This window comes from Magallana gigas, chromosome 6 (assembly GCF_963853765.1).
Source record: "Magallana gigas chromosome 6, xbMagGiga1.1, whole genome shotgun sequence".
Classification (NCBI taxonomy): Eukaryota; Metazoa; Mollusca; class Bivalvia; order Ostreida; family Ostreidae; genus Magallana; species Magallana gigas.
Window position 1 is genome coordinate 40,078,831 of NC_088858.1, and position 27,140 is coordinate 40,105,970.

General features: G+C 33.7%; 1 protein-coding gene and 2 long non-coding RNA genes across 4 annotated transcripts; 1 reads left to right on the forward strand and 2 right to left on the reverse strand.

Moving 5' to 3' along the window:
• Nucleotides 1–3,481: 3,481 nt before the first annotated feature.
• Nucleotides 3,482–7,842, reverse strand: LOC105317184 (uncharacterized). Its single transcript, XR_898256.4, has 4 exons — nt 7,741–7,842; nt 6,352–6,408; nt 3,967–4,128; nt 3,482–3,585 (listed from the first exon to the last, which is right to left on the reverse strand). It is a non-coding gene; the product is annotated as an uncharacterized lncRNA (long non-coding RNA).
• Nucleotides 7,795–26,920, forward strand: LOC105317185 (uncharacterized protein KIAA0825). 2 transcript variants are annotated; one of them, XM_011413747.4, is made up of 22 exons: nt 7,795–7,910; nt 9,519–9,698; nt 9,955–10,126; nt 10,584–11,439; nt 11,590–11,733; nt 15,466–15,695; nt 15,810–15,956; nt 16,391–16,512; nt 16,798–16,951; nt 17,573–17,763; nt 18,003–18,182; nt 18,552–18,689; nt 19,123–19,213; nt 19,326–19,528; nt 19,671–19,778; nt 20,034–20,179; nt 20,457–20,617; nt 21,332–21,473; nt 21,611–21,713; nt 22,689–22,792; nt 23,421–23,623; nt 24,009–26,920. In XM_011413747.4, the coding sequence occupies exons 2-22, from the start codon at nt 9,526–9,528 to the stop codon at nt 24,201–24,203; spliced, it is 3,963 nt and encodes a 1,320-aa protein (XP_011412049.3). In that variant the 5' UTR covers nt 7,795–7,910; nt 9,519–9,525; the 3' UTR covers nt 24,204–26,920. The 2 variants fall into 2 exon arrangements, with proteins under 2 accessions (XP_011412049.3, XP_034324567.2); XM_034468676.2 differs by having other exon boundaries at nt 7,822–7,910; nt 9,524–9,698.
• On the reverse strand, nt 19,572–24,116 carry LOC136276249 (uncharacterized). The gene is made up of 2 exons (XR_010714705.1): nt 23,994–24,116; nt 19,572–23,549 (listed from the first exon to the last, which is right to left on the reverse strand). It is a non-coding gene; the product is annotated as an uncharacterized lncRNA (long non-coding RNA).
• Nucleotides 26,921–27,140: the final 220 nt, after the last annotated feature.

The window sequence follows — 27,140 nt, forward strand, 5'->3', positions numbered from 1 at the left end:
TATTGAATATCAACGAAACTGGTGGATTTATTTAAAGGGACCCGGACCGATTTCAGATGAATTTTTTTTATTTGATTTCTATGTATAAAATAGTTTACTTTTGTATAAAAATAAATTTTGAACATTTTGAGCTCAAATCGTGTCCAAGTCCCTTTAATACAGTTTATGTGCATATTTCTTTTACTCGTAGATATCACGGATTTTGGTATTTTGTAATTATAAATTTATATCAAGTTATAACAGTTGAAAGTTTTGTACAGACCTTTGTTGTCAGAACTCAATTATGTCCTAACCATTTGTGTATGTATTTTATCATTTATATGCAATAAAAAATATTCAAAATCTCTTTCTTTGTGATAAAAATATGGACAAAAAAATCGATATGAGCTGGCATAATTGTAAATTAACTGAACATTCCTGATACTTTAATTTTGTTCCCCTTTCCACATCTATACTACTATATTAAAATAATAGACTCGAATTATTTGGCTTTAATACCGAGAAATTGGAAGAGTACTGTCTTTTGTTATATATATTTTAAACATCATTGGTACTTGAAGATTACCAATTTGTTTTTATTTTTTCTCAATCAAGCTTCGCTAATTAATAATCAATGAAAATTCCTTTTAAAAATCCGGAAATCATCTGGATTTTTTAAATCTTACAATCTTGCGCGTGCGCATTACATTCACGCTAAATCACGGGAGGATCTTTATTAGTTAATGTGTCCACAATATCATATTTGCATGGATAAACTCAGAAACGATAATACAAATACGTGTAAATTTTCATTGAATCTGTTCATCAAAGAGAATACGGGAGATAACTCTAACTCAGTGTATTTAATATAAAACAATCCCAGATTGTCAAAGTGTAAATTTGAAGCGAGGAAAAAACGTTGGAGAAAAAGTGTTGAATTCTTCATTAATATGAATTAAAATTTTAGATGAAATGTATTTACAGTCCAAAATGGTTTGTTATGAATAATTTGACTTTTATTTTCAATGCAGCTTTATTAATTTTTTTCCAAAATACCTGTATATTGGAGGCATTTTAGCTGTGATGAAGGCCTGTCCCGAGACACAGTTAGATTATTCTAACTAAGCCTATTGTAGTGAAGTTATTAGCTTTATTGTAGGCTTAAAGCTTGGTTATGTAAATTTCAAAAAATGATACGGTGTGTCGATGTATAGATCGTAAATGTCCGATATCATATGCAATGTCAACCCGTGCACGCACGGGTCAAAGTCTAGTATAAAAAAAATTCTCAAAGATTTTATTTTTGACAATAATGAAATATTTAGTGGATAAAACTACTATACAAACGAAGACTAACTTTAAATAATACTGTACTAAATAAGACTTTATCGCAGATAAATATTGAAATATGACCGTTTCAATTTGAAAAGGTACTGTCACTCTTTTTAGAACATAAAGTATTTTTTAAAGCCATAGGGTTAATATTGGTACGAAAAAAAAGTTTTGCTATTGCAGCTAGTTTTAAAGCAAATCAACAACACCCATATCAGACTCCTGAAATACTGCCTGTTCTAAAAAGAGGGAGAGAAAATAGGTTCAGACAAGGGTTGACATAAAGACCTTTTGACCTTGACCTTTTCTTAAAACTTGGTTCAAGCTAGGTTACTACACACACGTACTTAAATACAGGCAGTTGTTTGGTAAAGTCTGAGCAATTAATAATATTTGGCAAAAGGGAGAGAAATTATGGTAGAAAAACCTTGGTATTAAAGATATCTGCTATGACCTTCACAATATTGACATAGATACAATGTACTTGGTTTAAGGTTACAAGCTTGAAATGTGAAGTGTGAGCCAGACAGTGCCAAGCATAGGTAATATTACGTAATATACAGTATAGAGGTAATATATAGTCTGATCATGAAATTTTCACAGGTCTAATATGACCTTGACCTCTAACTAGAAATTTTGGCCCACTGTGGATGATCGAGCCATACTGGGCCAAGGGGAAAGAATATATGGCGGAAACAAGGGTTTTAAACATAAATGTAGGTCTGTTACAATGACCTAGCTTAACTAAATAGAAACTCGGCTTAAGGTCACTGCACACCCTTCACCCAAAGACACCCTGTGAGTAAAGGACAGATCCAAATAGAGCAGGACCCTTATTGATATGATAAGATGCCTTGGTACCATGAAGGATGGAAAAGTTGAGCTTCTAGCCGACACTTTTTTCATTACATACCAGTATCACACCCTTGCGACACAGATACGAACAATGAGTCAATGACCATGTTAAACCGATATTATAAAATATTGTCTCAAATCATTTGTTTTTACTAAGAATGGCTAGTACCGGGGTATCAGGTTCATAGGCGTCAGAACCGGGGGGGGGGGGGGCACTTTTTTGGCAAAGTTAGACCTAATCATTAGGCACATAGCATCATAGAGGGTTCAGCCCTCCCACTTTTTCTCGCAGGAAAGATAATTGTTCCTAAATTTACGTTGAAATATTGAGATGTTGGAGTCATATTTAATCTATGAAAACCAGTACAGTATATCTTTAATAGAAAAAGAAAACGGAGAGAACATGGACAGGCTCTGATGCAGGAATTTTTCCATTACTGGGTACCAGGGGTATATAGATTTAATGTTAATATGAGCTTTTTCCAGGAAGGAAATGGTTCAGATGATGAATAACTAACTTTCAAACAACTGAAGAATGTGAATTCATGTGAATTATGTGCAGTAAAGTGTGTCTCGATCAATCTATGTTCTAATGGATTTTTTGGAACTACATAATAGTAGTAATTGTGATCAAGGGGATTACCCGGTAATTGCAATAGATAGATAAATATATTATTGGACTATTTACTAGTATTTCATTGTTTCCGCTGTCTGTTTCAAAGGTGTTTGATATCAAATTTGTTGCTTTTTTGACAAATGTATTGATTGTCTTAATTTATATTTTTCCCAGTGGCCATCTAATAAGTTAATACATGTAGTTTAACCTGTCTTTGTCCATTATGTTGAGCACTGTTACAGTACATTATCTTTAAGAGTGGACAGCTTTTCTGTTCATTATTTTCAAGAATGGACACCTACATATTACTTGTCAGATTGCTTTTAAAACAATGTTTTAAAGCCTAAAACTAATCTTGGTCCTAAAAACCTTGATCAATTCTTTATTTTAAAGAATGGACAGTTTGAGGCTTATGTCCTTTACATAAATACAACTGGTATTTTTTCATATACTTTCTGAAATTTCACTAAATTAATCCACTACGTTATTGGTACAGTCAAACTTTATTATTTCAAACTAGATGGGACTGTTTAGAAACTTCAAGATATCAAAGTGTTCAGGATATCGAGGGTGAAATACTTTAGAATAAGTGGTGTGGACTTACAAATCACTTTGACATATTCATTGTATTCAAGATATCAGTGTTTGAGATATCGAAGTTCAACTGTATATCATTATTGGTACAAAATACAACACATCATCACTTTATAAACATTTAATTTAATTTTTATATCACTAGCAATACATAAAGTTTCTTCTAAAATAACAAAGATTCTCTTGAGCTACTGATTCCCACGATTCAGCTGAAAGTAGGAAAAAGATTAATCATAAGTAAATTGCTCTCGGATAAATTACAAAGAATTATACAGCCTGCAAACTTAGATAAAGTTAATCAAAAACAGTAACACTTATAACAAACTTCTGACAAGTAAATTTCATGATAGATTGCAACTTTAGATAAGGGTCAGTAAGTAAGTAATGCTGAATAAGGGCATTTCTTTATCAGAGGGGGATATAGTTCAAGGGGAGTATTTTGTTGGCAGGAGAGGGAGAAGGGGTGCCCAAAGCTTATATTTTGATAATTTTCACTATGTCATAATGTGAATTCATTAAATCTGAGTATTTCTCCTTCAAATTTTCGAATGAACATGGATTCAGGCCAAAAATGAGTAAATGGTAAATACCCATCGTCTGGCACAGAGTTGAGATGCCTTAGTTTCAACCCTGTAATGTAGGTCTTCTATGTGCAGCTTCAATAAAGTTAGAACTGTACCAACAGCTGCAGCCTGAGCATAGACAGTTCGACCCCTGAAGAAATCCATAACAAACTTCGTGGGTTTTGCCATCTGTAAAAAAAATGATCACAACTTAGTATTTAGGTCTTTCAATGTTCTCAGATACTGTATAAAGCCCAACTAGAAAACATTGAGATGGTGACCATCTCAAAGGGCCCCGCTTAAATAATGGACAATTGAATGAAAAGAATTTCAGAGAATTTTGCTTTGACCTTGACCTATAACTTACAAATTTTTCACCTGGCATTGAACTTCTAATTCAATCTCATTACCCCTTACTTTCAGAAATTTTTGTTCAATCTGAGCAAGATTAATCAAATGGTAAATAATCTATGGTCTAAAACTGATTATAGCGAGCGCAGCTCGCCGGCGCACAGCGCCGGCGCGAAGCGAGCTCTACCGGCAAGGCGTGTGTGAATAGAAAATTCGGACTAGTTGCACATTCATTCAACGGATTTTTTTGGCGTCAGTAAATCGGACCAGTAATGCATCGTTTTAATCGTCCCAGTAGTTCCCTGTAATCATGGCAATTTTTATCACTTCACACTCTCACGAGAATCAGCAAGACAAATTTAGACAGTAAAAACAATAACGATGTAAGCGACATACAGTCAATGTTACCTCTAAAGTTCACCTCAGTACACTTTCAATCAAAAATAATCGTGTGACGTCACAAACGTTTACACATTGATCCGATAGATTTTTTCGGAGTCAGTAAATTTTGACCCACAATTCATAGTACCAATGGTTTCCAACCTCACGTTCCAACATCACGTTCTCCCGAGAATCAAAGTAAAACCTTTGAAAAGCTTATAAGATGTGTAATTTTAAGAACATCATGCTTTTTAAGTAAATAAAACAGTATACTTCGCATACTTTTATTTCTCAGGGGAGTTTTAAAGAGTAAGACGACACTTAACCAACGTCACCTTTGACGTCACAATAAGCACTGATAAGGGGAAATTACTCTAATTGAAGTTATTGTAAATCTGCTGAAATGACCAAAATCCTCTCAAAATCTTGCAAAGGCTAAGATAAAGAACAGCTGACGAATAAGGACATTTCTTCAGATACAGGAAACAGTTGTAAATTGCACTAATTTGGATGAATGCTCACAAATATTTTATTCACTATAATTACGGTAATTTCCTGAAACGTAACGTTATACGTAGCAGCGCCTTTTTTTAAAGGGGGTGGGTGGGTGGATGGCAGCCTCATCATCCAAAAAATCTTTGCAAGCAAAAAGAAAAAAAAATCATGAAAATTCTAATCCTTCAGCTCTTTAGCAGTTCAATGGTTTCTTTATTTTCCCTTCCATTTATTACATGCTGTGAGGGGGGGGGGCACCATGTTCTTTTAATATGATAAGCAAATATTTTTTAGTGTAATTAAAAAAATAATAATCAAACATTAATTTTTTTTTTAAAAAGGAGAGGGGACAAATCCATGATAAGTCGATTTTCTATGTGTAAATTGGAAAAAAAAATGAAATATCATTTTTTTAACATGGGGGGGGGGGGTTTATAAGTAGGTTTAAGGAAAAAAAATGTCTTCTGCAAAAAAGGGGGATGAACTGACGTTACAATCACTTTAAAAGAGGAGATACAGTGCAATGAATATTTATATACTTAGTATTAAAATCATTATTATTCCACAACATTTTATCTGAGATTAAACTACTGTTCTACTTATAAATAAATAAATTATAACAAATCTTATAAACTATGAATAATGAAAATTTACTGAAAAATAGGTATGTTTTATTTTTTTTGCATTCAAATTTTACGTTGTTAATTTTATTTTTATTGATTTATTATAATTCATTGTTTGATCACATGCTGTGCTCGCCCCAACGGTCGCACCGTAAAACATATTAAAGGGATCCACTTTGACCTTCACATTGACTTGGTTCAAGGTCATTGCACGCCATTAACCAAAAAGCTGTTTAAGTATCAGCCAAATAGGGCTAAGTGGAGAGTATATATATGCTATTAATAAGGGATTTTTGTGTGATCTAATATGACCTTGACACTTGACCTACAAACATCATTCAAGGTCGCTGCATATCCATTGATCAAAGGCACTATGTAGGTTATGTATGAGCCAGACTGGAGCAAAGGGAGAGAAGATATGCTCTGGACAAGGATTTTACATATAATTCTGCTATGACCTTCACATATGACCTTGAAAATTGGTTCAAGGTTACAACACACCCTTTACTCAAAGCTCTGTTTATGAGAAAATCATCTTATCAATAGCTTCATTTTTCTTTACCTTTGGACAAATGTCCTGGATTCTTTACTTCTTATCCTTGTCAACTAAATTTTCCCTCTGCAAAAATTAAGTATGAAAATTAGAATTCATTCTATTAAACTAAAAGCCTTTTCTCTCTGATTTACCGTATATGTGTGACGGTCAAGTCACTTTGAATCACCGACACTAGAAAGCTCAGATGGTAGAGCACCTGACTCGAGATTCAGGGGGCCCGGGTTTGAATCCCAGTCTGATTCCTCATTATTTCTCCCATCCCGTAACCTTTTGGTGCCGTTACCAACTCCTGGGAGAATGACAGGTGAACTCCTGCCAGGAGAAGAGCCTAGCTGGGATGATCTTTAAGAGCGAAAAGATTTAAGGGGGAAGGAATGTGACGGTGAGATCGGTTCGAATACTGTCGCCAGATGGCTCAGTTGGTAGAGCACCTGACTAGAGATTCAGAGGGCCCAGATTAAAATTCCGGTCTGGTCTGGTTATTTTTCCCATCCCGTTACATATGCAAAAAATGTTCCATGTACATTGGGGCCTTATTGTAAAGAACTATAATATATATTATAGGCATGATATTAGTCAAATTTGGCCCCCGTAATTCGCTAATTTTAAAGTGAATAAGGCACATTAATTTGTTGTGTTATTTTATAAAAGAGTTGACATAAAATATGTTTTTCATCTATTTATATGCACTCACTGGCAGTATATGACGTCAGAAGTGACGCTATTTTTATAATTAAATCAGAATCAGTCAAAAATTTACATTTTTCTTATCTTTTTTCGCATCGGAAATATAGAGCGACTCTTTGAACACGAACGAATTATTTGTCACTTATAAGTACTGGATAGATACATATTTGGTGAAAATATTTTGTTTGTCCAAGCAGTCGCTCAATGTTTCCTTGAAGAAAAACTGCTTCAAAACAAGCCGTTTTATGCTAAATATGCGAAAATGGCAGGAAAAGGTAAATTTTAAGATGTCATATTTTTAAATTGCGGGCACTAAAATCAAAATGAAAATTATGAAAAAACTTCAAATGTATATTTGTTCAAATAAAACAAAGAATTACAGTAAAATGACAATGTTCATTTAAGGGGGCCATTTTAGGCTCAAACCATATAAAACTTTGTTGAGTTCCGTTCGGGCCTTCATAACCAATTAGCTCTGGCATCCAATGCTCAAAATGCTTATGTTATAAGAAAAAAAATTACTTACTGATAAGCTCGTACAATATTTAACCTAACAATATTTCGAGGAAATTCGGTATGACCTAAACTGATGTGAATACATTTCTCTTGTGTGTGCCATTAAAAGTATTTATCAAAATTATGGAATAGAATTAAAACACGAAGAACATCTTTAAAATTGAATCAAAAGATTATAGCATGATTTCATACCTCTCGATATTTTTAGCTTGCAGTCAATATTGAAACCCGGTCAGGTTTTATTATTTAGGGTATTTTATTTACTTCCGATGTGGTGCAACCAAAAGCTATGGCAATCGCAAAATAAAAGTTTTAAAATGAATGCTTAGGACAAATTCATACAGTTTGATGCGTTGAGACAGGTATGATTTTGATGATATTATTATTTGTCAGTTATCTCAATCACGATTTTGTAGAAACAGACATTTGATGAATAAGGAACACATGCACATATTCATGATGTTATTTTAATGAGGTACCAGGTTAGCTTTTTAAAAAGCTAAGAAAGTCAGCCAGAGGAATATCAATTTTAGGTCAAACGCGAGTACACAATTTATTAAAATCTATTAAAATACGAGTTATGTAGGTTCTAGAACAATAATAATTTACAAGTGTATATTTAGTTTGCACGCTTATTTTAATGACTGTATGTAGAGACAAGCTTGTAGCAGTGTACATAAACCTAGAAACTGACCAGTTTTATAACATCTTTGAATTTCTCTACGCGGACTGTCTGATTCCTTCCAAGAATTCCAATTTACGCATGCGCAATTGAAGTTTAATCCCAACTTAGTCATCCTGCGGGCTGATTAAAAAGAATTAGTGAAAAAATCAGAAAAAGCAAAATTCTTTGCAGTGAATTTTGAAAAAAACTTCAATTTTTGTATTATTACATGTGAAATTTAATGTTAATTTACAGGAACATTGTACATGTGTTTTTACAAGTTAGTCGGTGTGTTTGATATTTGCATATTATTTGTTTTATGGTTTGACTGCTTGGACGGTGAAGTTAATATGAATCACAATTGTATTTTCACTGCGAAATATCTATAATAATTCATTTGAAACATGCAGTTGGATCCACCTATCTATATATTCATTACCCTAGGACTCGTGCTCAGTCTACAATTTCTGCCAAATCTTTTGCTTTGAACATGCAATTTTAAAGTATAGAAAAAATCTTGGTACGAGATTCAAACTGGTAAGAGTATGGATTGCCACTCTACATGGTCTAATCCACCAAAATTTCTCCCATCCCATTACATTGGTGACGAACCCCTGGAACTAACAGGTCAATCCTCCTGGAGGAAAAAACCAGTAATACTTCAGACCTTCTTTTAAAATTTCATTTTGAATGCCTGATAAGAGCTAACTGTGTTAATTGTAGAACAGGCCCTTAATTTAGTCATATGTGGCATAAGAATGTGTTTGATTAAAATTTTCAACAAAAATTAAAATTATTTTTACACTGATAAAGTGGCGCAAATGCCTAGTGGTTTAGTCCTAAAATAAAATTTCATATTTTGATTTTATTATTTAAATCTAGTGATTAATAACATTACAGGTATAATCAAATCACGCAAAAGCAAATAGTTGGTTGTGATTGAAAATTCTAACCATTCAGCCATGTAAAATGTAAATCACAAAAATGTATTTGCCCTTTTAATTAAGTTGAATTTACTCTCTGGTTCTTTGCCCTTTTCATTAACAATGTGATATAGTGTATCAAGAAAACTCAAAAAAATGTTCAATATACAGATAAAGGCATTTGCACTGCAATATGACAGAGAATGTAAGTTACCAAATGAAACAGGGATACGTTTTGAGAAGAACTTGCCATATTTGTAAAGAAAAAAAATGACCTCTTTCGACAGATTTTCAAGTTTGTACAGTGTAATTACTAATATGCAGTACATGTTGTTATAAAATGTTATATATGAATATATTATTCAGCAGTGTCTTGTTTTCAGTCTAGTCATGGAAAAACTACAAAAGCAAACTTCAAAAACTCAGCAGAGGGAGATGGAGTTCCTGAGGTCAATGACAGTCCCTCCCATCAGGTCACTGCTAGAGAGTGCCCCGCCCAGTGTAGCTGTGCTAGGGGCTTACATTGACGAGCTAGACAGTCAACTGGATGAAAACAGTCACAAGTAAGGGAACAAATGAACAATCAAAATGGCTAAACCAAAGCACATTCAATAATGAGATCTGAAATAACGATGAATAGTACATGTATTATGATACTACATGTATTAGCTTAGCACAGATTTGGGTTGCCTGTTAATGTGTAATTTCCACTCTCAATTAATGTTTGAGCATGGTATTCTTTACTTCATTTTTTTTTTATTTAGTTTTTCTAAACAAGAATTTGCACAACTAAAGCAATTCAAATTGTGTATTTTGTAGGATGGATGAGTGTCTCCATGAAATCTTGAAGACTTGTAATAAACTACCTGGAAACAAACAGTATAGTAGTCCTAAAGAGGCAGTGAACCATGTGATCTCCACACACATCATAGAGAAGGACTCGTGTTACGACCCAGAGGCTGAGGACGTACTCACCATTCTGAGTCATGTTGTGAGTGTTCTCACACCTATATACAGCGATTTTCATGACTTTCATCAATACCCGTTTGTTATCAGTGTCTTTGTTGAGTTAATGATCCACAATGTTCATTGAAGCACACTATCAGTATCTCAGAATATATTGTACTAATGGGACTGTTATGAATGAATTTATGTATTTTTGAAACTTTAATTTTCACCAAATCCATGAAAATTGATGCCCATGCATAAATATTTCTGTAACCATAATATACTACCTATTTCAGTGAATAATGTCAAAAATGTAAATGTGAAGTTTTTACTGACCAGTATGTAAAAATTGTGTATTGTTTAAGATGCCATCACTTTTGAAATGTTCTGATTTTACTTCAAAGATAAAATTCTTATTCAATTACTCCCTCCCTTCTCTTATTTCTTTTATTTAAAATAAGTAAAAGATCTTAATTCAGTGCATTTGTTTGGTTTAATAGATATCAGTTCTGGAGAATCATCCAGGGAGTGAAGAGAAGCTTTTACAGGATCTGCTATCATTATCCTCGAAAGAGGGATTGTCCCTGCCCTGTAAATCCCATCAAGGATCTAATCCCATGCAGTCAGTCACCTCAGTCAATGCTGTAACTGACAATTTAGAAATGCAAATTTCTCAACAGTGGGACCAGATTTCCCTCCATTTCCGCCGCTATTTCACCGACAAGTTACAGAAACTTCCCATTGATAGCACTAAGCCAGATCTGGACCTTTTTGAAGGGAAACGGATGGAGTATATCCACAGTCTGTTGGCTCTGTATCCATCAGATGACATCCTCATCAAGTACCAGACTCTGAGATCCCAACAGCTGGAGCGCTGTTTTGAGACTTTGCTGCCAGAAATGGACTCTGAACAGTATAGCTCCATGGAAATCACCAAGAACTGCAGGGAACTGTCTGACATTATACTCAACATGATCGATGAAGATTTTGTTATTTTCAACTCAGGAATTTTCAAGAAATCTTTCAACACTGCAAGGGCCATGCATGACATGTATTTGGAGAAATTTTCAGATGAAATGTCAGCATTGGTAGAGGATATATGGGAGGATATTGAGGACATTGTCAATAAGCCCAGGAAAAGCTCCTTAGCCCATACAAATCAGTCCCCAAATTCTGAGCAGGGTGAACTAGAGCAAAACAGTCAGAGTCTACCCAGAATTTACATGGAGTCCATTTTGGATGTTGTTACATCTGTGTTGCACATTGAGGAACATGTGGAGTGTTTGCTGAGGTGCGCAGCCTGGGATCCAGCAGGCGTGACCAGTAAACGAGTGAAGCGGAAAGGCAGTCTCAGAGGTGGGTCAAGATTTATGTTTTTGTTTTCACAACTAGAATGCCATCTCAAAAAGGATACACATATCATGTAAACTTTCTAAGGAAAAAATGTTAATTATTGAATCAATAGATTTTGTGACCATTTTTATGAATAAAATATTGTTTTTAAAGGTGTATTGAAGACAACATCTAGTCCAGAGATCCAGAGGCGTCCCCTCAGCTACACCTCAGATGACATGTCCTTTAGTGAAAACTTTAATACCTCATTTGGATCCATGCCCAGCAGTCTCTCTGACAGCATCCCAGCTCCAAAAGGTAACCACAAGGGTCTAAGTTATATACATATAACCAAATAATTTCCTTAAAGTTTGATAAACTTTATGTACAAATTAGTACAGATATATCAAAAACACTTTTTTAATTAATCTCACATAGAACAAAACATGCATCAGTAATCTGATTAAATAAAGTTAAACTACAAGTCCAATGGGCAAGAGTGTTCACTTGAATAAGGCTAAGATAAAGTCAATTTTTAGCTCACCGAGACGAAGTCAAGGAGAGCTTATGCTATACCCTCGGCGTCGGCGTCGGCGGTGGCGTCGGCGTCGGCGTCGGCGTCCGGACCTGGTTAAAGTTTTTGTTGCAGGTCCTGTATCTAAGCTATTACATGTCCTGTCTTCACCAAACTTGCATGGATGATGCATCTGGACCTACTTATGGACTTGAAAGACTTGGATGCTGAATCTGGGTCCTAAATTTCAGATGCTGGAGGAGGTTAAGGTTGTTGGACCAGGTTAAAGTTTTTGTTGCAGGTGCCCTTTGATAGCAATATCTTAGTTACTGCTGGTCCGTACTTCACCAAACTTGCATGGATGGTGTGTCTTATGATACTGATGCACCAGACAGGTTTGAGTGCTGAATCTGAGCTATAGGTTGCGGATGCTGGAGGAGGTTAAGGTTTTTGGAGCAGGTTAAAGTTTTTGTTGCAGGTGCCCATTGATAGCAATATCTAAGTTACTACTGGTCCTAACTTCACCAAACTTGTATGAATGATGCGTCTTATGATACTGATGCACCTGACAAGCTTGAATGCTGAATATGAGCAATAGGTTTCAGATGCTGGAAGAGGTGAAGGTTTTTAGAGCTGGTTAAAGTTTTTGTTGCAGTTGCCCTCTGATGATTATATCTTAGTTACTACTGGTCCTAACTTCACCAAACTTGTATGGATGGTGCGTCTTATCATACTGATGCACCTGACAAGCTTGAATGCTGAATCTGAGCAATAGGTTTCGGATGCTGGAGGAGGTTAAGGTTTTAAAAGCTGGTGAAATAAAGTTTTTGAAACAGGTGCCCTCTGATGATGATATCTTAGTTATTACTTGTCCTTACTTCACCAGACTTCCATGGATGGTGTGTCTTATGATACTGATGCACCTGACAGGCTTGAATGCTGAGTGTGAGCCATAGGTTTCGGATGCTGGATAAAGTTAAGTTTTTTGGAACAGGTCACAAGTTTAATAGATGATAGTACAATTTAAACTTGCATAGTTGATTTAACTGTAATATGAATGAATCGCAGAGGTAACTTCAGATGCAGAGCTTGATCTCCATTATCAAGGATGCTAAAAAATAAATCTTAGTTATTACAGGTCCTAACTTCACCAAACTTAAATGTATGGTGTGTCTTATGATACAGATGCACCTGACAGGCATGGATGCTGAATCTGAGCTATAGGTTGCGGATGCTGGAGGAAGTAAAGGTTTTAATTGCTAGTGCCCTCTGATGATGATATCTTAGTTATTACTGGTCCAAACTTCACCAAGCTTGCATGGATGATGTGTCTTATGATACCAATGCACCTGATGGGCTTGAATGCTGAATCTCAGCCATAGGTTTCGGATGCTGGATGAGGTTTAGTTTTTTGGAACAGGTCACATGTTTTATAGATGAAAGCTTGCATAGTTGATTTAACTTTATTATAAATTAAACGCAGAGGTTGCTTCAGATGCAGAGCCTGATCTCCATTATCAAGGATGCTAAAGAAATCTCCTACCTCACTCAAACCAGCTTGATAGATAGATGTGTTTGTTGATAAATGATATAACATGATTCCTATGATATTGTATGATATGAAACAATATTGTTTGATATGATACAATATGATATCATATGTTATATTATAAAAAGTTATACGATATGATATGATATTGTATCAATTTTTTTGATATTTTATTATATGATATTGTATCATGATATTGTGATGTATAGTATTGTATATTATGATACAATAATGTATAATTATATTATATGTATTTTTAATTTATTATTTTATCACATGGTACAATTACATAAGATATTGCAAAATATTATATTGTATCCAATGATACAATATTGTATATTCTATAATATTGTATCATACAATCATGTATAATATGATATTGGTTTCAGTAATATAGAATTACATCATGTATTATATGATATTGTAATATTATATAATATTGTATCATACGATATTGTATGATATGATATTGGTTTATATAATATATTATCATATCACATGAAATTGTATTATATGATATTGTAATATATATTATTGTGTCATATGATACTATATGTATAATATAATAATGTATTTTATTATATTTTACTTTATCACATAATATTGTATCATTTGATAAGATACAATGTTGGAATCAAATTATATTGTATTATATGATATAATATCATATAATGTATCAAATATGTTTCAGTGTCACTCAATACAATATCATACTATATTATACAATATAATATCATGTTTCAATGTTATGATGTATTATGTAATATGATATTGTAATATAATACTATATTGTATCATATTTTATGATATTGTATTATGTGATCAAATACAATTAGGTATAACACAATACAATGTCATATCATACATTACAATATCATATCTCATTATTGTTTATTACGGTATTTTATTGTATTATATGATATATATTATAAATATGACATGATGCAATATTTAATTTTATATCATTGAATTGATTAACATATGAACATATGATTATCATAAAAAAATTTATCAGATGATATACGATATTTTGTCAAAACAGAATCCATGAATATTCAAGATCATAAAGTATGATTTTCATATAAAATGATAAAGGTGGTCTTATGAAGGTGATGTCTCGTAAGGGTGATGCTCCGTCTCGGTGAGCTTAGTAATCTATGATTACCTATGTTTATATGTATGGCATAAATTCATTTCACCATATTGAAATTGTATTATATGATATTGTAATATATATTATTGTGTCATATGATACTATATGTATAATATAATAATGTATTTTATTATATTTTACTTTATCACATAATATTGTATCATTTGATAAGATACAATGTTGGAATCAAATTATATTGTATTATATGATATAATATCATATAATGTATCAAATATGTTTCAGTGTCACTCAATACAATATCATACTATATTATACAATATAATATCATGTTTCAATGTTATGATGTATTATGTAATATGATATTGTAATATAATACTATATTGTATCATATTTTATGATATTGTATTATGTGATCAAATACAATTAGGTATAACACAATACAATGTCATATCATACATTACAATATCATATCTCATTATTGTTTATTACGGTATTTTATTGTATTATATGATATATATTATAAATATGACATGATGCAATATTTAATTTTATATCATTGAATTGATTAACATATGAACATATGATTATCATAAAAAAATTTATCAGATGATATACGATATTTTGTCAAAACAGAATCCATGAATATTCAAGATCATAAAGTATGATTTTCATATAAAATGATAAAGGTGGTCTTATGAAGGTGATGTCTCGTAAGGGTGATGCTCCGTCTCGGTGAGCTTAGTAATCTATGATTACCTATGTTTATATGTATGGCATAAATTCATTTCACCATATTATACAAGATTTTATCAGAAGACAGTTTATTGTAGTTTTCAATGATAAATGTCAGTTGATATGTTGGCCTGATTTTAGTTGTGGAGAGGACTCGAGGTGAAGAGAGACTGCGATGGGAGTGGAAGCTGATGTTTAAGAAGATAGCTCCTGACTTAGCCAAGTTTGTGGGGCTACGGATTCGCAATCTCCTGAAGACTACTCTAGACTCAGAGCTTGGAGATTGGACTCGACTAGGGGTACTTCACACTGAATCTGTCCCCCAAGAACTGTGGGGAGGCAAACTGGATTACCCAAAATCCATTTCTAAGGTAAATTTCGGTTTTGCTTGTCAAGGAATCTTTGAATGAAAACAACAACTGTATAATTTCCCTCTTTGTACTTGTTTTGTTGCTGTTTAAATATTTTGTACGTTATGGTTTCAGTCAGTGTCTTGTTTTATGACTGAGCTGGATTTCTTGCTGCCGTTTGCCCGGGCTGGGACAGAGGGCTCCATCTTGAACTGTGTGAGGCTGGCCTTTGTGGACGCCATCAACCTCTGTCTACAGAACTTTCACATTCATCTCTCCAAGGTAGTCTGTCCAATTTGTAATATTAAAAGAAATTATGAAATATGATAGAAATATTTTCACTTTTTATAAGCAAAAAGTAGTACCGTAATAATGAAATTCAGTACGGTGGATACTGAGGATTCCTAATTTGTTTAAATTCATGCGAAGCATCCGTTTTTAAAATTTTGCTATTGGTATTTGTAAACTTATATTAAATTGTACCATAAATCAGATGCTCAAGATTTTTATCGTCTTGTGAATTGACACAAAATGGTTGATAAGCGGAATTAAGTACTCACATGAAATAAGGAATCAACAGTTTTAACAGAAAGCAATCAATTTGATGGTTAATTTTAGTCTAAGTAACAAATTATTAGTGAGAAGACTCTAGTTGATTACTGGTGTCATATAATATTTTGATACCGCGAAATATTGAACTGGTACTTGCATTGTAGCTTAGCAGTGATGTTCCAAGGAATGCTCCCATGAAAACCCTCTACATTTTGTTGTCCAGCTCTGTTTACATAAAGAATCATCTACAACACTACGAAATGGTGCTCACAGGCGACGATAGCAGGTCAGGACAAACTGTCAAAGCATCTGCATTCAAACAGTAAAATACAATTACAGTGAACTTTAAATGAATTTTCACTTGTAGCAAGGTAATTTTTTTGCGCTGGATTAAGTAGTGAAGTAAACTTATGGAATATAATGAATTACTTTTACATGTACATAACGAATCAAAATTGCACTTCCACATAAGCATGTATTACTGTATATTACCAGGTATTTTATTTCTCTAGCTTATGTTTAACCTTATTTACTGCTTTAATTAATAACTTTTTCCTCTATAATATTTCAGCAAGAAGAATTTCTCCAGCCTGCATAAGAATTACCAGGAGTTGGTGGATGCCCTGTTTAAGCTTACAGTAGAGATTCACAATAATTACATGGCGACCAGCGTCCTTCACGACATGGAGAGCTACAACTGGAAGGACAGCAAAGAATTCCAAGAGGTTAATGTCCAAATCTACAGTACTCAACCAAGATCAAACCAAGCATTGATTTTCAAATGTGATAATAAAGTCAAGCTATTCTGGTAACATACAAGTACTAAAAATTCTTTATTAACCTGGGAAATTAATATTCAAATAAAATCAAGAGATGCAAATGCAGCAGATTTAAATATTCGCTATTATTTACAAAAGTTTGGTTCTCTGGATGTACAAATCTCGTATTTTGTTATAAAATGGGTAAAGTACAAGGGCCTTATGGGCGAGGCCAAATACTGTAGAAGCAGAAATATTCATTGAGGATTTAATTTTGTTATTTTTGTTGGCAGTATAAATCAACGAATTTAAATCCATGACAAATTTTTAACCCAAGTATTAATGAATACAATAGATAACGATATGATGAAATTAAATGACAACAAAATTGTATTTGGTTTAGAAACATTGAAATTTTGACCCAACGAAAATTTGAGCTTCTACAGTATGCAAAATTGACCAAATTTTTTAAAATTTTCTTTTCTTAGATGGAAGTATATTAAGACACTAATTTGATTAAAAATTTACAATGTACATATAAATAAGGATTTTGGTATTGTGACATCTTGATTTGTGGTGTACCTCCAGGGTGAGCGGTGCTCCTTCCCTGTACAGATGTGGAACTACCACCTGCGTGGACTGTGTCATGACCTGTGGACTATATGCTCCCCCCGGCTGTCACAGGACATTTACAGCCAGATTCTACACAACTCTCTGCAGATCTTCTCCCAGAGATACTCCCACTCAAAGCCCAGCTACCGCAGAACCTCACAATATAGGTTAGTAATACATGTATATGAGAAGTTAGTGCTGCCTGTATTCAGAAATATTTTGGATATACATGTTACAATAATTCACTATGAGTGGCAAAATACCTTACAAGAAGAAGCATTTTCAGCAAAAAAAAATATAATGAATGCTCTCCATTTACCTATGAATTTTTTTTAAAAATTCTATAGACCAAACACGTGTCATTGATTTATCCATATGAATTTACTTATTGTACGGGCTATTGCAGGTCTGACATCATCTCTATCTTGCTGTGTGCCAGTGAACTGCTTTTTCCAGCATGCAGTTCTATTTCCATGTACCTTGACCCAGGGTCATCTCAGCTGCCTCATTACAGCATACACAACTTCTGCTCAGTTCTCCTGGCAGACATGGCTATAGTTGCCTCTCCACTGGAAATGCTTTACAAGTACTTACTCCTTTTGCAATGAAATAATTTTGTTTCAATTTATATATAGCATTCAATCAAAGGTTATTTTATCTCAGTATCAATTGAAGTGAGAAAAAATCAATCAAAGCAATTGAGATATATCCAAGGATATGAGATGTAGAAATAGAAACAGTGGTTGGGACTTTCAAATCATTGGACACATCTTTAGTATTTGAGATAGCAATGATTGTGATACTGAAGTTGCTTGATGAAATATAACTTTCATAAAATCACATTGGAACATATTCATAAAATCACACATGAGTATAGTTTGATGCTAGGTTATAGTTGTAGTTTTTGGGTGACATCATGTTTGCTTTCTATTATTTTAACCTCTATAAATTCCAGGATGTACAAGAAAGGTTTCCATGAGCTGCCTGAACTCCAGCCCACCGGTGGATCAACTCCTACTGCAGAGGTCATCGGTACCAACACACACTGGTTGTCATGGATACAGCCAACCATTTTCCAGACTGGACACAAACAGTATGAACAAATAAATTATACTTTATCTTTTGTTGAAAAATGAAAAATACACATGTACAGTGTACTATTATGTTATTTATGTTAACTATAAGGTGCCCTACCAGTAAAGAAAAAAGGAGACCCATCAAACATGTATAAACAAATTAGCCCCTTCTGACAGAGAAAGAGGGCAAAAATTGCGATGTTAACATTTCGTTAGTCAAGATATGGGTTTAAATATTATACATTGAGAAAATTTAAAAAAAACAATATCTTGTGGGGTCTGATGCATGTTACATGTATAAGCTAAGAACATCAAGCAAACTGTAAAAACACATAGCATAGAATCCTTATGTTGCTTTGATTGGAAGTATTTATTTAAGTTTTGAAAAAAAAGGAATGAAAAAGTGAATGGGACATGTCCTCAAAATAAACAGCATATTTGTCATTTCAGTTACTTTGATATGAGGACAACCACTGCGGTATATTTCCACTGTAAGCTTCTCTTATCTCAGCCCGACATTGATTGGTCAAAAGTCCTGCAGGTTAGTGAAGATAATTGATTTGTACGATTTTACATGTATACAAGTACATGCACTCTCAATGATGAGGATTATGTGTAGTATTACACACAGTATCATGAATGTATCTTTTTAGGCTTATATCATGAAGGATTTCACTCTGCCCATTTTATTCCTCACTCAAAGTGTGACGGGAGATTCTCCAACACAGGCAAACAATGATAAGAACCTTCATCAACAGAAGGTCTCGCAGACCTTTTCTGTCATAACCCGAGTTTTAACACAGTGCCATCACTTCAAGGAATCAGTAGCAAGAGTTTTGGTGCCAGTTATAAGTCGGTATGTAATGCATGATGTTTTCATAAGAGAGAGAGAGAGAGAGAGAGAGAGAGAGAGAGAGAGAGAGAGAGAGAGAGAGAGAGAGAGAGAGAGAGAGAGAGACTAAGTGAATAACTTTTGTCTTCAAATAAATTTTGAACAGATGTAATGAGTGGAAGTTGTTGGATACAAAGACACTGATTGGTCAGGATATTACGGTGCCTGTATGGATGGAGACTGTGTTTACCTTGCTGGACCCATTCATAAACAGGTAAGGATTATTTCCCTACCGTTAAATATACACTTGTACAGTACAAGGAATATGTTGTGAAGTAAATCTGTATTTAAGCCTTTGGATGATTTGATATGGGTTTTGTTTCCTGTGTTACACTTTAAAAACTTTCAATCTGTTTTCCAACCGTTTACTGATTTGAATTGGGTTTTGTATCCTGTAGTGTGTCACTCTGTCACTCATGTTTCCAGCCTTTTGGATGATTTGTACTTGATTTTGTTTCCTGTGTTACAGTGTCCTGAAGCCTGTCCTAGTGTCTGTGGTCCTGGACGGGAACTCCGGTCCCCCCATACGCCCCATCATGTCAGTCATAGCTGACCTGCCCTGTGGGTGTCGACCCCAGTTCACACCCCCATCCTCCAGGTCCAAAAGCTCAGAAAGTAAGGGCTCCATTTTATTTTGATAAACAATTACATGCTTTTACAAATCTTTATGTGTTTTGTATGTTATTCTTAAAGCAATTATTATGTTTTAATTATGAAATTTTGCTGTTTCTTAAATACATATGCATGAAAATGATTACCGCAAGGATGTTGGTTAATTTTGGGTGTTCTGTAGTTTGGCATTTATTATAATAAACCACCTTAAAATTGACAAATATTAATCAGTTCCCATGCTGAATATCCCTGTACCTGATAGTCTGTGCTTCTTCTTCAGGTCAGAAAGAGCTGATGGATGCCCTGATGAGACAGATGGTCTCTTACATTGCTGACAATGTCTTCTCTATTCCTAACACACTCTGCATTCTGATGAGGACACTGCAGGAGCACTGCACAGCCAACAACATTAAAACCCCCCACCACTGTGCTGGAATGAAGGTACAGTAGTCTCAAACTGCTAACATACTAGTATTATTGGTGTTTTTCTGTGGATGTTGTGAATACGTGTACATGTACTACAAGTGCAATATTAGTAAGAATTTATGTTTGCATTATCATTCAGTTATCAGATTTAGTGGAACACTGTATGACTACATTTGCATTCATTTTGACTTCGGTATTAGACCATGGGTTGTAATTCCATTCTTTTTCCTGTCGTGCTATTTTAAGGGTCTTTTGCATACCCTAGCTGTTCTAGGGCCAATTTTCTGAACTTTTCTCATTGCCATGCCATTTACTATCAGATTGCCCCTTCACACTTTTGTGGAGGAAAGCTTAAATAGCCGTAAAAGATTCAATAAATCTGTGAATGGTTGATTTATGAATTGATATTTGTTTTCATACCTTCAAAACCTTAGAGTTTCACTGATACCAGTAATTTCATAGATGGAACAAAAAATTATGAATGATCACGGAACTGATATATACTGTACTAGCACTACATGTAGCGTAGTCGGCCCATGGTTAGTAGGCATATCTTAGATTGGATGAAGGTGTCCACTGATGCAACAGTTAATGATCATCTAGCTGTTAACATATTTCTTCAGTATTTTATATGCTAGCTGTTTTCATTGTATAGATTTCAAGTGTTTGTTATGAGGATTTAGATGGCTTTGTTTGATTTTTTATGATTTTTTGGTAATTGTTTTACAGGTTATAGGCACCTGCCTGCGACTGAGGCTACAAGACAAGCATTACCTGGAGAGGGTCACTGGCCTCAATCTGAATCACCAGCAGACGGACACCCTCAGGTCCCTGGCAGACTGTGTCTATTATGTGCTCATCAACACCAAAGGTACATGCATAGTATACACACATGATCTAAGAATTATTTTCCATTTTCATTGATATTTATATTCATGAATTCATTTTGATGAAGTGTGGTGATATTTTCTCCTCGAAGTCTTCAGTTATTTTCTCGTGATATTTCAGCTAAAAGCAATGCTACACCCCAGCTGGCTGGGAAATTCTGCAAGGAGAATAAGGTGTGGGTTCAAAGCAAAATCCAGGCCATTACAAGCTACCTCAACAATGTGTAAGTATGGTAGTGTTTTATACAATATTCATGTACCGGTACATTAGCCCAATAGGGTATAAATGTACTTTATGTACTATGTATGTCAGCAGTTCTTTATGTACTATGTACGTCAGCAGTTATACATGTGGTATATTTCCTTGGATTGCCATATTGATTAGGGACCCACTCTGCAAGCAACCTATAATGTCAGTCTGTCTGGCTGCAGTCCTTCTATCCGTCAATCTATGTCTTTCCATTTGAGATCACTTGTCAGGAGCATATATCTTCTCTCCTTTTGGCCTAATCTGGCTCAAACTTCACCCACAGAGTGCCTTTTGGTGCACTGATCTTAAAACCAAGTTTCTAGGTCTAAGGTTAAGGTCAAAGTAGAATTATGTAAAAAAATCCTTGTCTGGATCATATATTCTCTCCCCTTTGTTCGATTTGGCCCATACTTCACCCACACAGTGCTTTTGGTCAAATAGGTGTGCAGTGACCATGAATGAAGTTTCTAGGTCAAAGGCAAGTCATGGGTGAAGGTCATATTAGACCACACAAAAAATCTACTTTTAGAGCATACTTATATACTCTCCCCTAAGCCCTATCTGGCTCATACTTCACATAAACAGAGCTTGTGGGTAAAGGGTATGCATTGACCATGAACAATGTTTCAAGGTCATTCAAGGTCAAATGTGAAGGTCATAGCAGTTCTCTTTAAAATCCATTTTAGACCATAATTAATTTCCCATTGGCTTAATCTTGCTCAGATTAAAACCAAAAGAATACCTTTAGGTAAGAATTAATAAGCTTGTATTAAAGTTCGATACCAACTGGAAATTTTTAAGTCATATGTTAATTAAGATCAAAGCAAGCAAGCTTTTCATACTATTGTACACTAGTTAAGTAGGGTCCTTTGAGATGTTCACCATCTCAATGAGTCTAGTGTCCACTTAACCTGTGTTCCATTTTTGCATTCTTCCTTGTTTGTTGTAGGATGTTTGAGATGAATGACCACACAATACTCGAGGGTGCCACCAATGAATACATGAAGCAACTCTTCACCTTGGCAGCAAGCAATATTCTGGATTCTCCGACTGGTAAAATGCCTCCACTGTTGCAATTTATTATAATTCATCTGCCTTCCAGAGCATTTTGTTAATATTGATTCCTATTTCTAACTACCATAAGCATTTATGAGTGAATCTGCACATTGATTGAAAAAAAATATCAAACCAAACTTCTATTTACTATATATGTAATAATGTGGCAAATTCTGTGCAAGAGTAGTTTACTCTAAAGATAGGAAAAGAAAGTACAATATGCATGAAAACATATGTATTCATTAATGTACTTTTTAAACTTTAAGGGTTAAATCATTTCTCAGAGAATATAACTATACTGTTTTGCAAAAATTAACGGTAGTCTTAATATAAATTTTTAGGGTTTATTATTTCTCAGAGAATATAACTAACTGTATTGCAAAAATTACCAATAGTCTTATAATTTATAAATTAGTATTGTTTTTGCCAAATTTTGTATAAATACATGGAAATATCCTAGTTTTTTTCTCTGACTATGCTTCAAAATTTATTAATTTGATGCTGTCAAGTTTGACACAGTAAAGATTCTGTTCCTAAAGTAAATGTACTGGGTATTTCACTTTGGCTTTCGCTGTATCACATCTGGTTCATATAGTCTATGTGAATATTATTATTTTGACTTTAGGACAAGCTGACCTGACTTGCTTGTATGGTCTGATTGCAAATAACTTTTCTTGGTTGGAGCGACAGTTTGACATCCAGTTTATACTGCCATCATCTGGAGTGGAAAATATCCCACAGTTCACCCTGAGCTCTGAAGTGGATCAATTCAAAGAGTTTAATGCATGTAAAGAGTACGAAATGATTGGAACCCGAAAATTTGATCATGTACGTTATTTCAGATATTTAAGTAAAATATTATATCACAGATTAAATTTAACACACTTTGATGTGTAGTACATGTATGTATGATGCAGAATGTCTTTCAAAATTCACTTTGCTTAAGGCTGAAAAGTTCACATCAAAAATGACTCAGAATTTTAAATAAATGATAACATTGCTTGCATCCTTCGTTAATTTTAATTTGCCTTGCAAATTGTAAAATGTAACTCTAGATTGTCCGATATTATACTCAAAAATGAAAATTATTGAAAGATTATTGGTTGTGTAAACTTAGCAATAGCTGTGCCATGCAACTGTCTCATGCAGACACATGCACTAAAAAATCGTGTATCTCTAAAAGCTATAAAATTCTTACCCTTTCATTATACAGCCCACCATTGAATCCTTCACAATAAACTGGCAGGAACTTCTGTCCTCAGACCTGGGTATCAGTGAGTTTGGATTCCGTTCTCTGCTCTATAATCGCCATGAGATGCAGGATGGTGCGTATTTGGAGGAGCAAGAGAAGAAGCCAGTGGAAACACTCAAATCAGTGTACGAAAACGAACCCCGAGAGTTGGGATAAACGAGAAAATGTATATCCTTTTTTGTTAGATGTCAATTATAACTTTACATGGTAAATGTATTTGTTTGTCTTAAAAATTGCTCAAGAAGTTTACTTGTAAGGAAATTAGGATTTACAGTTTTTAAAAAGATTTATGAAGAATTTATGTTAAATTTTTGTCAAGTTATAAAACTCGAATTGAAAAATGTTTTGCATTGATATTGCTGGATTTTTAAAGAATGATTATCTACATATATTTGTCAAAATTGCTTGTAAAACTACCAACTGAAGTGATAGTGAAATTATTTTTTGGCTATACATTGTACTGACAAAGAGGGGTTATTAAATTTTAAAAATATAGAAGTCATCTATTGGTTAGATTGTTGAATTACCATGGAATGAATACCAGCACTTACAAATGTCTAGCTCATTCTGAGCTGATGCTCATATACACTAAAGCTACCCTGTACTAGTCTTGTAGATCCTATGTGATACCACCAAAAATTAATAACAATTCTGTACTTGATTCACTCTTCCAGACTGATATTATTACCAATGATATTAAAACCATTTTACAAAACATTTATTAATATTGATGACTATTAAAAATCACAGTAAGCTCAAACTTATTAAGAAACTCCTTGGTTATGTACATGTATTATATAGAGAAGTCCAAATCTATTTTAGTGATTACTTAGACATTTTGTTTTTATACATGTATTTGTAAATCATAGGGATATAAATATAGATAAAAAATCTGATGCTAATAGAAGTAAATCAATGAAATTTTTATTATTTTCTTAATTTTCTGCATTTATATAAAAAGCTAGATATAACTACCAGTAGTAATATATAGAGGGTATAGATTTGTTCAGCTCATAGAAATATTGTACATTTTACACTAGCATCATTTTTTCTATCAGATGAAGTGATTGTGTGGAGGGGTGGGGTGGATTCTTTACCCTAGCTGGTATTATTTTCAATAATGCTGTACTGAGCCGCTGATCCTCAGTCACCTATATATCTATCCATGTCTGACCTATTTGCTATTTGTTGTTCGGTTATGTTTTGTTTTTTTGGTTTTTTGCGTGATTTACAAAAAAAGATATGATTGTGAAATAATTGAAATGTGTTGATAACCATTGCTTGATACCCAATGCTGATTTTGTTATGATATGAAATAATATACCTATGTCTCTTGAACTAATCACGTTAATAGAGATTCTCACAAAAGGTGCTTCTAAATTGAAATTCAATTACTGGTACCTGTGTTTTGAAGAAAATGTGATAATTATTGCCATGAAAAGATGTCTGTACTCTTACATCTACTGTAGTACGTCAAATCTCTGTTGAAAGTGCTCATTCTTTGTACATACACACAAACTCTAGTCACATTATTCTAATGATTTTTTCCTATTTAACACTTGTTTCAGTATACATTGTGAATTTTGTACCACCACCAACCATTACTGTGGTTTCATCAATATTCGTTGAATACTAATTTTCGTATATTTCGTCGTTAAGTTGTTCCATGAAATTGAATGATCATTGAAGTATAATTTCTATTATCATTTTGTATTTGTATGTTCATTTGCCACAAATTAACATATCCTTGAAACTGTGATTTTCACTTCATCCACACAAAAATTGATACCTTTGAATATTAATGAAACCACAGTATATACGTTCATGTTATACAGTTGTGAATTATTGATCGTTGTCTGTCAATATGTGAGCTATTATGATTCCCATCTTATTATTTGTTCTATGAAATGTGAATACAAGTCTGAATCTTGTGAAATTATCAATGGTCACCTCAATCTCCCACCAATGTGATAACTGTTTTTTAGCCATTGTTTTTATATTTATCTTTTGTATACATCCTATTTATTTTGTTCCATATGCCGTCCACGATTACTTGTACTCAACCATATCCCTCTTATAACTGGTACAAAAAAACATGGGGAAAGTGGGGGTGGGGTGCAGCTATTTATGTTTCCTACTTGAAGGATAAAAAAAGTTAAGAAGATTAAATATAGAATCTCACTTTTTGATGCAAGAATTTCTGGAATAAACACTTCCTGTCCTTCCCCCTAAGATTATTTTAGTGCTGTAAGTATATACTGGTAGATCAGTGTTCCAGAAAACAGAGAGCAAGTACCGGTACATGTATTTGAGGATAGTATGTATGGGTAACCTTCATTGATAATAATTAATAACATTAATAACTGAAAAATTAAATGAGTTCCTAGGTACTATACAGTCCTGCAGCCTCAGGGTCTTAAAAAGGCAGGTGCTGTCAGGTACTACCAGTACGATAGATATTATTTTTAAGGGGAGGGGGAGTGTTCAAGGGATGCTTTTGTCTTGTTTTTTTTTTTTTTTGGGGGGGGGGGTTCCGACGCTTATTTTGGTAATTTTAAACTTTCTGAAGCAGGAAACAGTTCTTGTTGTTGATTTGCCAGTGCATTTACCCACAAACTGGTTGTTAGGAACTGTGATTTATTTTCTTTGGCTATTTTTGTTTAATTTATTTCTTCCTCTGTGTAGTATTTTCATCTGTAATATTTAGGAGTTTTTAGAATTAGGCTTTATACATTGTTATGAAGTTATTTTGTATTTTATTTATACATTATCTGAAATCCATGATAATGAACTGTTAACAACTTCATTTGCAGCAGGATTGTTTTTAATTATCAAATTATGTAGATTATGCCAATATTAAATTTATTCCTTAGTCCATATCTTAATTGAGTTATATTTTCTTTAATGTAAAACCATACAATTAATAATGATTAATTGTATGAACAAAGGTTTTTTAAAGAGATTTTTATCATTGTAATATAAGCTGCTCTTGTTCTTTAAATAGCACATTTGATGCTCACTTCCCATTGTTTGCAAGAGTAAAACCAAGAAACAGGATGTTTCATATGAACCAGTACTTGATTACTCCATCTG

Excerpts from the sequence above, each read along its gene's own strand:
- LOC105317185 (XM_011413747.4), top strand. The coding sequence starts at position 9,526 with ATGGAAAAACTACAAAAGCAAACTTCAAAAACTCAGCAGAGGGAGATG. Across the intron at positions 18,183-18,551 it reads CCACTGGAAATGCTTTACAA|GATGTACAAGAAAGGTTTCC; the intron begins GTACTTACTCCT and ends TATAAATTCCAG. Across the intron at positions 22,793-23,420 it reads TATTCTGGATTCTCCGACTG|GACAAGCTGACCTGACTTGC; the intron begins GTAAAATGCCTC and ends TTTTGACTTTAG.